This window comes from Conger conger, chromosome 18 (assembly GCF_963514075.1).
Source record: "Conger conger chromosome 18, fConCon1.1, whole genome shotgun sequence".
Classification (NCBI taxonomy): Eukaryota; Metazoa; Chordata; class Actinopteri; order Anguilliformes; family Congridae; genus Conger; species Conger conger.
Window position 1 is genome coordinate 23,862,428 of NC_083777.1, and position 14,336 is coordinate 23,876,763.

The window sequence follows — 14,336 nt, forward strand, 5'->3', positions numbered from 1 at the left end:
TACAGTCCACTTTTTCTCCAGAGTGTGGCTTTTAACGCTGACCATAAGTTAAAACATGCATCGTTCTTGGCCTTCACGGAGACTGGCGTGAAGGAACTCGAGGAAGAAGCTATCTGCTGTGCGTGCGTGTGAGATCAGATGCGTTTAATCCTGTCCACCTGTGCTTCCTCCCAGAAGGCCGTCTGGACAGGAAGAGCATCGCGAGGCGAGGGGATCCAGACCCTGTCTCTTAAAACGTACGATCGATAGCTCGGTTTCCCTCCGAGAGTGGAGAGCGGGAGCGCTTCGTGCATCTGCGTCCGAGCAACCGCTAAGCAGCGGAGGGCGGGGGCCGGTGGCCGTGGTAACGATGCAATCGTACCATGGTAATGATGCAAACAGCTGCTCTCACAAAAGATGGTGAAGTGCACAACTAGACGTCTGGGCCTCCGCGGAGAAACTCTCAGCAGTGCTCTGGTTATAAATGACCTGCTAACACATTCTCTCACTCAGAAAACTAGCTCTGGATTATGTCCAGAGCTCTTACTGCTTAACTCCCGCCCCCCATCCCCCACCCCCACCCCAACGTGTTTCACATAACATAAAAGTTTTTCGAAACGGTAATCTCAACCCAGAGACAAAGCGATCCAATAAATTTTGTCATGATGTAACCTGGAGTGAATTCATTAATTCTGAGTCAGAAGCCATTCATTTCTGGGAGTCAAGGGTCTTAGTGTGTTACACAATTGATTGCAGGAAAAGCTGGACGCAGAACCATTCGTTCAGAAAAAGGCCTGTGAGATCTCTCAGAGGTTTCGTCCTGTTTCAAAGGGTCATGCAGCCGAACCGCAGAATATCAATTTTATTTCAGTGAAGGGAAGTGAAGCTTGTTACGGAGTAGCGCGGTGAAGATTTTTTGCTATCCCTGTTCTGGGAAAATTCTCTCAAACGTCACGTCAAGAAGAGAAAGAAGTTATTTTTCATGAGGAATTTTCTAAAGTTATTCAGCCAGTCTGTAGCATGAGCTTCAGCCAACCCTCTGCTTGGCAGAGGATGGGAAATGGCACCCACGAGCTGTTCTGACAGAATGGAGGAGTATGCTAGACTCCCAGGGCTGGGTGGAACCCTTTGTTTTTTCGGCAGGGGGGACGAGGGGTCCTGGCTGTGCTCTGGAGGTGGCTGAGGAACGGGCCAGCCGAAACGGGACACCTCCCAACCTGAACGGGAGGGCAGAACAACCCCGGAGACCGGCCGGATAGGAAGGAGGACCTCACCTCTGAGCATATGGGGCTTTGCCCACTGCCGTGCACGGACTCAACCGCACAAAATGGCTGCAAAGCCCCCACTCTTACACCGTAAGGGACACACCCGCACAATTTCTATCATTCTATCGTGTCATTATTTGCATTTCAGAAGGAAGCCTGGTATCATTTCCGTTCCGTGTACAGTGGGGTTGTAGCACAACTGCACGGAAACTGGGTTTGAATATATGGCTTTCACATTAATTGAGTATTAAGGCGAAAACAAAAACCCAGCAGACCACGTGGCTCTCCAGGACAAAGGGCTGCAGACAGCTGCATACGTGACCGATTTACCACCGGAAGTCATCGCCTCCTCGGGCGTCGACGCAAACATGTCCAAGACGTCCGCAGCGCGGCGTAAACCCCGCGGATAAACGCGAGGCCAGCGCGGCCGGCGGGGGGGCTGAGGTACCTGAGTCCTTCATGGGACAGAGGGCGCAGTCCATGCCCCAGGCCTCCCCGAACAGACAGCAGCACTCCGTGTAGGTGGTCTTCCGGTCAGCCAGCGGGCTGGTGCAGGTCAGGGACTCCTGTGTGACCCTCTGCCAGCAGATGTCCTCGTAGATATCAAACAGCTCGGAGGGCTCTGAAACACACACGCACACACACACACACACAGGAAGTTAACAACGGTGGCTGGACTGGACTGCTACAGTGGGGGACTACTGGGGTGCAGTATGTAGTGTGTCACAATTATGACATCGGCCACCAGGGGGCGCACTTCTCAGGATTCCTCACAGTGGAATAGCCATTCAAGGCGTTCCCGGATGGGATGCAATGGGAATAGCCACATGATTTTATTGTGCCTTTTTTGTGCAAATTTAACAGAAACCTAATTCACAGAACTCAAAATTACTGATAACATCATTTCCAATTGGCAAGAATGTTGCAGCTCGGGGGCACTTATGCAGCAGTAGAAATCTTTAGAAATCCTGGCTGACTTAAGACCTTATTCTGGCAGGAACAATCTACCATTTCCTATTGACTGAATGACTGGCTGACTGTCTCAAGCCCTAGTCAGTCTCCATCCATACTCCCTCACTTATGTGACTCTGAGCAGCCAGGAGGAGATTGGAAGAGATTTTCTGATAGCGCGGCAGGCATAGCACAGCTATCAAGAGAAACGGGGTTGCCAGGGTGGGGGTATTCAAAGTAGCCGCGGGACATTGAGATTCCGTGCTGTCACCGCGTCACCTGACTGCCCTTCGCTTCAGTGCGCAGAGAATATCGGCGCGCGCTTACTGGCAGAGAACGCGCTGCGGGAAAAGCAGACGGAAAGGCACCTTTCCATCTTCCTTTCCTTCTGGAGCGCATCTTATCCGGAGACTTCCAAAGCCACATACCTCAGCACGCGGCTGCCATTTAACCCTATTCCAAGATCACAAGTGTGCCGTTCGAATGTTCTCCGTTAACAATCACTACTGGTAACTGAAAGCAACGGAGCTCTGGAAAACGGACATTAGGAAACACATTCCACACTCTTCAAAGGGTTAAATGACCCCCAAAAAACAACAACTACGCTATGCTGAAAATGCTTTCAGGAAATAACAGGTTAATGAACATCCGTGCACAATTCAACCGCTTTTTTCCCCCCACTGGATGTTCACAGGGTAGGCGGTGACTACCTCGGCTAACCTGAGCGCAGATCCCTGAAAGAAACGTACGTTTCCCGGTACCTGCATGAGAGGAAAGAGGTTGCTGAATCATGGGCGTCAGCGGTGGATTAGACAGATACTGTATGCATGGGTACACAGCAGCCATCAGCATCGGCCCAGATAATCAGCGCAACCCTAAAACTTAATGGAGTCTTCATTTTCCTAAATCATTCTACTATCGCAGTTTAAAGGCAGCACAGTTCAGCGCGAGCAATTGCATATTGTACTGTAGCTAATGCACCTTGACTTCATTGCGACAGTACAACTCCTACATTTCATTCCATCGATTTACATTTCATCCGGCAGCCAGATATTTTATTAACGGGCCGCCTTTCTAGACCCCGCGTGCGAGAGAGAGGGCACGGAAATCTCAGCCGCACAGTATTTCAACTGAAACACAGAAAACAAATGCAGGCAGCGCACCGCTGAAGCGATAAGGCGAGGAGTTATTATTTTCCCCCACTCCACAGAAACGCTTTAGCACAGCAGCACTGACATCAGTATGACCACAGGTTTGTCTTGTAAATTACCCCACTGCATACTGCTGTCCAGAATGAGATTAGAAAAGTCTTTGAGAAAAAAGACAAACTCGCTTAAATGCGGTTTCAGCAATTCGCTACTTGATTTTTTTGTTAGTTTTGTTGAAGCACGGATCTAAACGCTTGCCAACAGCGTAATTTTCTGGTCCCCTGGCCTCGCTCGCATTCAAGTTAAAAGGTGAAATATGTAAGACTGTCTGGCCGATTTCAATATTTGCAGCGAAGTTGCATCAGGCACCTTATTATTCCAGTCACATTCAACCTGCGGTCTTGGAAGTAACATAAATGCTCTTGTGTTTTGCAGGAACTTAAACCAAACAGCAAAGCCAGCGGGTACATCACACACAATGGGCAGAATTATTTTCTGTGATTACAAATGAATGCCGCCATTTTTTATCCATGAACACAGAAATTAATCAGAAAGAAAGAAAGAAAAAAAACTACAAATGCTCACAGAAGAGGATCAGAGGAAAACCGGAGAAGTAATAATTTCCCTCCCCTGTGTGAACTTCCCACCCCCCGGAATGCATTCCTGGCTCCGCCGACGTCCTTGTTGCAGTGCTATTAATACTGCATGAGCTCATAGCACCAGTACGGTCAAAGGGTTCTGCCCGGACGGCAAGCCTTCACAAGCTGCCTTCGCGCCTTCCACTCTGAACTGGACAAGCTCTCCCCGCTGAGAGACCACTGTCAGGTCCGTGTGTAAACTGCTTAAAAGCGTTACAGCTTAATACACTCAGATCAAAACATGTTAGCAATCAATTCCTCTCTTCTCTTCTCTGGAAGAACCAGTTTCAACCAGTTTGTGATCACTTGGCAGGATGGGGGAAACACCGCGTATGACTAATGAGCATGGTGTTTATAAACAGAAGTTGTTAATTGACAATTGATAATTAAACATGAAACATGACGAATTCTGCAATCCTGAAAGAACTGACACTATAGTAGATGTAGTGATCGATATTTCCCCATTTGCGGTGTGAATAATAGCATGTTTATATTAGCATGGGTAGTTCTACAGTGTGTATTTTACTTAAATGTGTGATGCTTTTCATTTTCTATCCAGCTCAATAATTGCATTTGCAGTGCTCACTAACCACACAGCAACCTGAGTTCAGGAAAAGCGGCAAAATGGCTGTAATACGGGGCACCCCAGATAATATGGGACAATTAGCAAACAAACCCCACGGTCAGAAGACCAACAGCATTTGAACCAGGAGAGTTGTTCTTCAGCATCACACAGCATACTGTATGTCTCAATAAATGTAAGCATGTTACAGCATGACGGCTATCTGTACTCTTCAGCACTGCAGTAATCAGCATGACAAGTAGGAGGACACAGCGCCAAAGCAGGAAGGTCTGCTCTGGCTCTCATTGGTCCAGCCTGCAGAGCCCCTGCCAAGGGGACCAATTACAATCGTCACTCCTCCAGCGGTAACATCACAGCGTGTAACAGATGTTCGCCATGGAAACGAACATCTCCGATGCCACTTTTAACAGCGCCAGCGCCGGCACACCTGAATTATCCACGCGCTGTTTGGATTACCACGGCAATGAGCCACAGGGATTTCACCACAGAGCGCCGGCCCCAACCGCTCGAGAGCTCATCAGCTACCGACAAATTTCAATCAGTTCGATCTTGACACGCAAGCAGGGTACCTCGGAAGGCGGAAACGAAATACAAAGACGGCTGTAAGGGCAGATAATGCGGGGCCCCGCCATCGCGGCCGCTCGCGGGAAACAGAATTGAATTTCCTCTCTTGACAGACAGGCAGCTGGCGATAATACGGTCGTATGTTTTCCGTGGAGATACTGGCGAGATCCATTAAGCGCAGGCTCCGCCGGGGAGAACAGTGAAGCTTGCCAATGCCTCCGCGGCTTGGCTGGGGCAGGGTGAACAGTGGTATGGCTGCTGGCTGATTAAACCATATGTGCGAAAGATCATTTTTATAAAACCATAGAAAGAACATGGGACACATTTGGGCTTGAACGTGGTCTCCAGGTGTGCCCGTGTGGGGGAGGGGGGTCTTACCCGAGGCGGTGGGGGGCGGGCTGGCAGCGCATGCTGTCTGGGTCCAGGATCATCGGAGGGGCGCAGAAGCACATGTAGGAGCCGTGCGAGTTGATGCACTTACCCCCGATGCATGTGCTCTCGTCCAGACACTCGTTAATGTCTGCACACGGAGAGAGAGAGAGAGAGAGAGAGAGAGAGAGAAGGATGGATGGATGATTGAGGTAGTAAGGAGGTAGGAGGAAGGAAAGAGAGACAGAGGAAGAGAGGAGAAGAAAGGAGGAGGATAAAAGAGTGGGAGAGAGAGAGCGAGTTAGGAGATGCAGAGATTGAGGGTACATGATTCAGGTCTTTGAGACACTCTAGCAATGGAGTGTTAACTGAACCATCAGGGCCGCAAAGTGGCCTTACAGACGCGACAGACCTCCGCCGCCCAGATGCATTCATCAGCCTGTGTTTGAGATGATGATTCTTTCACATTTCATGAACCGACAAGTTCTTTTCTCGGCGACCGTCAAGCATGACCATTTACAAGCTCAGCTCATGAAATGGCTTTTAAAGTCACCGGGCCAGTCCCACACACCTAGACCAGCCTCTCCAAATGACGAAGCACCGGAATCCTGAAGTACCTGAACTGGAACCAACAAAAAACTGCAGCGCTAAGAAATCCATAGAAAACCCCTTCCAGTGGTCACATTGTCCTCAGGAGGGGTAAAAGTAAGCGTACTTTATTCAGCTGAGAGTTTCTTTATTATCCCAAAAATGAAATACATTCTTATACTGCCCCTACAAGATGATTTGGTTTCAGCCTTTTGAAGACATCAAGGCATGATGGCAATTAACCTATTAACTAATCAGCAGTGCTTCTGGTTAGTGTGCTGTCAATCAGAAGTGGTTATGAGTGATTTGTGATTATTTTAGAATTGTTTGCTCTACTATAAGATGTAGTTCGTACATACTACATAAGAAACTGCAGATCTTTAATTGCAGATTTTTTTAACAGGTGTCAGTGATCCTCCTGAGGTCATTCACACACAAAATGTTTTTTTGAAACATGCAGGCACAACATATGAACACATCCAATATGACCTTCCAAGTTATACAATAGTTAATAACAACAATAATAATAATAATAATAATAATAATAAACAACATCATTTCAGTGTTTTAGTTTTTAAACCAAGTTGATATTTAATATAAAAAAACAGTGTTTTTAAAACAGCCGGTTGGTCTGAAATGTGGCAGGAGGCCTGGGCTCTTTTAGTGCTGTTTAATTCCACGGTTGGTGTTTTAAAAGGGATGTAGTAAAAGGATGGCAGGGAGTCAAACCTCCGGCCAGCCCTCCGCCCAGGCCGTCCTCACAGAGTATTCCGGAGCGAATGTGGCGGAACTCCGCGGGCGGTTCCCGCAGACGAGGGGGGGGTGGGGGTGGGGGCGGGTGTGGCGTGGCGTCGTGGTTTTGGGACCCGTTGCCGGGCCCCGTGTCCCGCAGTCTGCCCCAAACCTCAGCACCGCCCCCCCCCCCCCCCCCCCCCCCCCCCGCTCACCCTGCGCTGACACAGGGAGGGGCTGTGACCTCAGACTGGGGTACATAGACAGGGAGGGGCTGTGACCTCAGCCTGGGGTACATAGACAGGGAGGGGCTGTGACCTCAGACTGGGGTACACACACAGGGCTGGGCTATGACCTCAGACTGGGGTACACACACAGGGAGGGGCTGTGACCTCAGACTGGGGTACACACACAGGGCTGGGCTATGACCTCAGACTGGGGTACACACACAGGGCTGGGCTATGACCTCAGACTGGGGTACACACACAGGGAGGGGCTGTGACCTCAGACTGGGGTACACACACAGGGCTGGGCTATGACCTCAGACTGGGGTACACACACAGGGAGGGGCTGCGACCTCAGACTGGGGTATATAGACAGGGCTGGGCCTCACGCTTCCTGCAGCGGACACACGCCTGAGCCAGGGCTGAGATTCTGCGGTCAGGGCACCAGATTAGCTCACGGGTTCAAATCTTGGGGGAGATGTTGCTTTTCTTGCACTCTTGACTAAGACCATCGTCATGAGATATTTACGGGGATACCCACCGCCAAAAGGCACACAGGCCTGGATATGAGACTAAACTCCTAAACTGGTCTGCGACAAAATGTCTGCTGGAAACGCCTGTCCGCCAGCAGTAAGGTAGCGGTAAGGCAGTGGTAAGGCAGCGGTAAGGTAGCGGTAAGGCAGCGGTAAGGCAATGGTAAGGCAGCGGTAAGGCAGTGGTAAGGCAGCGGTAAGGCAATGGGGCGCGACTCACCCAGGCAGCGCAGCTTGACCTCGTCGTAGTACAGGCCCTGCTTGCAGTAGCACTCGTAGCTCCCCGCCGTGTTCAGGCAGAAGCCGTCTTTGCAGATCTCCTGGCTGAACAGGACGCACTCGTCCGCGTCTGCGAAGGGGAAAGAGGAAGCCGGCCAATCAGGATCGCCCGTCACGCTCGGCCGGGCCAGTGGCGGATCGCTGCTGACGCTCAGCGATGACGCAGTTTCAAATCGACCCTCGGCCACGCTCGGCGGCGCTGAACCGCAGTTACGCGCGGCCAGAATGGAAATCAGGGCTAAGTTCTGTAGGAACATCTCAAACTTGCACGTAGTCACACTTTAAGGTGCATTGGGAAGACTACCAGTGCCAACAGTCCCCCCTCTGGCCTGAGAACCACTATCGCGCTCTCCCCGGTGTGTGTATTCGCCAGTGAGAATTTCATGGTCTGCACAAACAGGGTTGGGCTAATTGAAGACGTCTCCACTCTGCCACTCAGGAAGCGCTCTCGGGCTCCGGGCGTGTCTGCTCCTCCACTGCTATTATCGCCATGGCAATTACACTGCGGAGTTAAACTCGCCTGAAGGGCGGGGTTTAATGTGAGGGGAACGAGGGATGCTCTGAGGGAGATGGGGGAGGGGGAAGAGGTAGGTGGCATGGGGAGCATCGGGAAAGGGAGGTAAGAAAGGGTGGGGGCACATGTAGGGGGGGTTTACTGCATCTCCATCTGCCCCACACGTGTGGCTCGTGTGTTTGTGAACATCAACGGCGGGGCGTTTCCGCGCTGTGACTCAACGCTGGAAGGAAAAAAACCTCAAAGACACTAAAACAACCAGGCGGAAGGGCGGCTGAGAGCCCTTTCCCTAATTACACCGGTCTCGGCGTCACAAATAACGCCTTCGATAACGCCCTGCGGATCGCGAATGTGGCTCTAACAACACCGCTAAGGACACGAGTACAGCGTGGAACATGGCGGGCTGCTTCTTCCGGCTCGCGAGGCCCGGGACTGACCTACCTTTGAAGCTGGAGGCAGCCGAACCGAAGATGGAGTCACCGGTGGGGACGCCGCCTTTCCCGGCCGGGCACATCTGGTCAAACTGGTCTGTTACGGGAACAATTCAAAACCGCGTGAGAAAACGGCCTGATGACTTACGACCCGAGGAATTGAAAACAGCCAGACAGTCAGACCGCGCGTCTTTCCCTTTTCTGGCCGAAACAGAATCACAAAATGGTGAATTTTTGGTTCGCAGCACAATTCCAAGGCCCCAAATGAGACCAGCATGTATTTGCAAAGCAGAGTTTGTCAGCCTACAGTGAAATATCTGGTCCTCTAAGACCTTGCGAAAACATACCCATTATCCAAGTTTTTTTCCCCCCCTTTCAACGCAAAGCAACTTACACTCTAAAGTCAAGCATGACTTAAACGGGTTTGAAAACTTTAAAACGTGTTTTTGTTGGCCGTCGCTGTTCGGTCTCACACATGTGGACTTGAGTTATGTTATTGCCGTTATTGTATTGTACTTGACTTTATCAAGCCAAATGTCCAACTTTGAAATGCTTCAGACAGTAGGTGGACAACCAGTAGCTGGTGAAATTATAAACCAGAGGGTTCATAGTGATATGATATCATGTGGTATGTGTGGTATCGAGTATTCAGGAGCACCACTTCTCATTTCACTACATACATTCGGAAATGTATTTTTACTGCTGTTAATCCAGTTAGTAGTGGTAGTTTTGGGGGGGCTAATTTCAGGTCAGGGGGGTGCTGGTTTTGGGTCAGGGGGGCGCTGATCTTGGGCGACGGTGGGGCTGGTTTTGGGTCGGGGGGCGCTGATCTTGGGAGATTGTGGGGCAGATTTTGTGTCAGGGGGTGCTGGTTTTGGGTCAGGGGGGTGCTGATCTTGGTAGACGGTGGGGCTGGTTTTGGGTCAGGGGGCTGCTGGTTTTGGGTCGGGGGGGTGCTGATCTTGGGAGACGGCGGGGCTGGTTTTGGGTCGGGGGGGTGCTGATCTTGGGAGACGGTGGGGCTGGTTTTGGGTCGGGGGGGGGGGGGGTGCTGCTCTTGGGAGACGGCGCGGTTGCTTTTGGGTCGGGGGGGGGTGCTGATCTTGGGAGACGGCGGGGCTGGTTTCGGGGCAGCTCACCTGTGCCGTGCACGGGGCAGGGGTGCACCTCGCAGTTGTCGCCCCATCCCGCCCCCAGCGTGCAGCAGCACTCCTCCATGGTCACGCTGCTGGTCAGCACGTTCTCACACAGATTCTCGTCGTTCAGGTTGTAGTAGCACTCCTTCCGCTCCACAGACGACTCTGCGCAACACACACACAAGGGCCCGTCAGCAGCCAATCAGGGGCTGACCAGATATGAACAGGACAGATGTGGTGAAACAGACATTACAGGACAGGATTCACTGTCACGTTGGCAAGCAGCTAGCATTACCTAGTACATGCTGCACCCAGGTGCACACAGATTCCCATTCCTGCTTATAGACATGTTTCTGTATGGGTACTTCCATTTTGTTGACAAAAATCCAAGCTACCCGTGTAGCTAGTTATAGGATCCCTGTTATATTTCAGCTAAAATGTCAGGAACTTTAAAAGGCTCCCGAGACAAGGTGGACTTAAGGTCACTTAACACCGCAAATGATCTGTATTCACTTACAGTGCGATGATGCATAATATGCTCGTAACCCGACATACCGTACCAGACAATGAACAGGCATATCTCAGACAAGCTCTGGGGGTTTATTTGGCAGTAACTACAACCCAAACTGCTGACCCTGATCGAAGTGGAGCAGCAGGTGCCGGGGGTCATGGGAAAATGTTTCTGGAGTTACAGTCAAGAGCCGACTGCAGCAGAGTGTACGATCACACGACCAGTGCAGGGAAAAGGGAAGTTTTGGATACAACACAGGTGTCAAACTCCAGTCCTGGTTGGCCGCAGTGTCTGCTGCTTTTCAGGGTGTTCTTGGCACCAGTGATTCATTCAAGCCATTGATTGGCTAAAAATAATTTCACACATCTTGTTCTCAAGGCCTAATTGGCAGCTTATTTTGAAAGGAAACCACAAAAACCCACAGACACTGCAGCCCTCTGGGATACAACATGGCTGCCGGTCTTTACCGTAACATTCGGCGCCTGTGAGAACCGGAATGCACATTTACATTCAACCCCACCGTTCTACTGTCTCCATACGCATCCGTAAGATTAATTGTAAAGCATTATTAAAAGCGTTACACTACACTGCGTATTTCACGCTCGTATCTACGACGACCGACACAGACTACAGGTTTTAAAATGAATCGTTAGGCGCAGAATAAGGAGGCTGGCGGTAAGCGGCGCGGGAGCAGCGGCTCCAGCCGCGCTCATTAGCGGGGCCGAGGGTGATGATATCAGAGCCTGGCCACTGAGAGGCTGTGCGCTGCGGCAGCTCTGCGGAGATGATCAGAGCCGGGGCAGACAGACGCAGGAATGAAACGAGAAGCTCCGAGAACGACAGAATTAATGAGAAGAAGAAAAGAACCCCCGTTTCCCGTCGGTCTGGGCCGACTGGCGGACGCAGTCCCCGGGAAGGGTTAACGCGGCGGGGCCGGGCTCCCCTCGGTTTTTACTGCATAATGTGACATTTCCCGCGCAGGAGTGTAACAGAGACAATTAGAGGCTTTCGGAGAGATATACTGCATGATAAACGCGCTCGGGCCCCCAGCCTGAGAGCACAGCTGCAGCCGAGGAGCTTAATGATACACCTGGAGAATAGAGACACCCCCTCCAACGCCCCCTCCTGCCCCCCCCTAACCCCCTCTCTCTGGCTGCGTGACTACCGGGGGTCATGTTACAGCGTTTTTCGCCCTGTAAGCTCTCTTTGGGTAATTACAGATCACCCCAGATTAGTCTCCAATTGCTCCTCTCAGACAAACACTAGGCTCTCCCCCCCCCTCACCCCCCCCCCCTCGCCTTTGTAAAGACATGGATATAGGATCTTTTTTAAAGGGGACACACAGTATTGTCTGGAGTGTAAGAGCCCATTAGCACACCTGATTAACTCATTTCCCTATACTGTGGTCTCTATCCGGACACGCCTCGCCTGTCCCCCGTGGGATGGTCCCAGCACGTAATCACGCTGTCTGTTAGGACCTGCGGGGGCATTGAAATATGAAATGTGGGCCTTTTCACAGTGTAAACCCAATCTTGGAGGAGTTCACCTGGCCGGCAGGTGAGGGCGGGGTTTCCTGGCAGGGCAGGTAGCACTGTCCCTGGGGGGAGGAATGCTGGTCTGTGGGAGGCGACAGAGCCCTGCTTGGTATTAGCATGCTAGCATTGGTGTGTGAGTGTGTGTATGAATGGGTGAATGAGAAGCATCAATTGTACAGCGCTTTGGATAAAGGCACTATATAAATGCCAACCATTTACCATTTACCAATTAGCAGTGTTACTGCAGAGCGGATGGTCAGGCGATCCGCCGATATCGCTTCCTTTGGCCCCAACGCCAGGCTCCTGGATGGGGTTAAGGCTGTTAACACCCCTTCCCCCACCCGACACCACGTGTGTCCCCCGGTTTTTATATGGTTACCTCGTTTATTTCTGCCACAGTCTCACGGCGATACTAAATATCAGCCCAAATGTGTCCCTCTCATTTCAGCTGGAGGCCCCTGCACACTGCCACGGTTTTCATTTTCATTTCCATTCTGTATTTTTGTTCTCTTCCAATAAAGAGAAAATACTACACAAGGTGAAATATACCTCTGAAATTCAAAAAAAAAAAAATGCTTTTAGCAATACGATATGTAAACTTTCCTTGCCTTCAGCAGAACAAACGTAGTTCAGTCTACAATGTCGAAATCATTTTTGAAAAGATGCCTTTCAAAAACTATCAACAGGGATCACAATATTTTGGTCTGGTTATGACCACAATGAACGTACAGTCGGAAAGAAGAAAACAGATGTAATTAAGCCTGCAGAATTATTCCTGTATTCAAATCCTGGGACAAGATTGAAAATCGTAACTTACATTTAAGCCCAAAGTCACACTAAAGTATGCACAAGGAGAGAGCTGCAGAATCTGATAAAATCTTATTATGATAAAGCCGGTCTGTGGAAGATATGAAGTTGTCACGCAACATTAAATTAATTCCTTCCTGGGCACTTTATACTGAGTGAGGATGTGTATCAAAAACAAATCACATCGAATTTATCTGTATAGCATATTTTACAAGCGTATGTCACAATACTATGGACCAAGGGGCATATCCATTTCTGGATACATTTCAACTGAACCCATACATCTGCATAATATTACATCTTTACATTTATTTTTCGATAAATTCATGACCTACAGCCGAGACTTTTTGACGCCTAATCTATCAGGAAAACGGAGGTGATTTGTAGAGCTCATTAGCCGACTGGGCCAGGGTAATTGGAAGAAACAAACCCTCCACACACACTGCATTCTCAGAACTGGAACTGCTCAATGAGAAAAAGGCAGAAGCAAACAGACACGCATAAATCTGCACTGGAGAAGATAATTCAGCTCCGTCAGACACAGTTCAGTCCAGGTGAGCAGCCTCCATTTCAGTTCCTAACTGACGCTTACATATGGAAATAAAGGAAACTTAACGTCTTTATCGATTCACCTAACCATGGCATTTATCCATGTGTCATAGAAAAATACCTATGTACGCGTATCACAAAACAACGAGTGGGCACTAAAATACAATGACATAATTTACTTTCTTAAAAATGAGAGGGCACTCTGAGCAGACTCAGAGTAGACTCAGAGGGTAGCGTGGGGTGAAAGGAGTCACCTGTGTAGGTGGAGGTGCACTTGGTAAGATACTTGTCTGGGTATCACAGAACAATGAGAGGGCAATAAAATATAACATAAATTATTATTATTTTTTTAAATGAGAGGGCACCAGGCTCAGAGCAGGCTCGGAGAGCGGGGGCGGGGGGGTGGGGGGGAGAAAGGGCTCACCTTCGGCGGTGGAGGTGCACTTGGCGGTCATCTGGTTGTACTCCTGGTTCTCCTTGGGGCACACGCACAGGAAGGCCCCCTCCACGTTGTCGCAGAGCGCCTCTTCCCCGCACACGCCGCTCAGCAGCTCGCACTCGTTCACGTCTGCGGGGAGAGGAAGGGGAGAGGCAGGGGAGAGGAAGGGGAACGTCAGCCGGCCGCCGTCAGCAACTGCCACAACCCCTGGGTGACAGCGCCGCACCACGTACAGCCTTCTCTGGGGACAATACGGCTGAACCTTCTCCAGCGTTCAGTGACATACTTAACCCGTGTTCAGTCTTGGGGAATGGCCGCCACTATGTTTAACAGCAGAGAAAACCCCCCTCAATTATCTTTTCTTCAACTTGATATTTGATGACAAAGTTTGTGATGATGATGAGCTCTTCATGCAAAATAGATTTGGGGTTTAAAATTCAATGAAGCTGCTTTATTTTAGGGGTTTAGTGAACCCTTAGACCCTTAGGACAAGGGGAGTATACAGAATGTTAAGACTACACAAGGGTTAAATCAATATTTATCCACTAACCTTCATGAAAT

The 14,336-nt window shown here is 50.1% G+C and overlaps 1 protein-coding gene across 4 annotated transcripts in view; it reads right to left on the minus strand.

Annotated features, from left to right (window-relative positions):
- Positions 1-1,702: 1,702 nt before the first annotated feature.
- ltbp1 (latent transforming growth factor beta binding protein 1) overlaps positions 1,703-14,336 on the minus strand; it is a 124,633-nt gene continuing 111,999 nt past the window's right edge. For all 4 annotated transcript variants that reach the window (XM_061227503.1, XM_061227502.1, XM_061227504.1 and 1 more), the window contains 6 exons: positions 13,761-13,904; positions 9,938-10,099; positions 8,809-8,895; positions 7,795-7,923; positions 5,507-5,648; positions 1,703-1,866 (listed from right to left, as the gene is read on the minus strand). In XM_061227503.1, the coding sequence (XP_061083487.1) occupies positions 1,848-1,866; positions 5,507-5,648; positions 7,795-7,923; positions 8,809-8,895; positions 9,938-10,099; positions 13,761-13,904 (683 nt within the window). In that variant the 3' untranslated portion in view covers positions 1,703-1,847. The remainder of the gene's footprint in view (positions 1,867-5,506; positions 5,649-7,794; positions 7,924-8,808; positions 8,896-9,937; positions 10,100-13,760; positions 13,905-14,336) is intronic.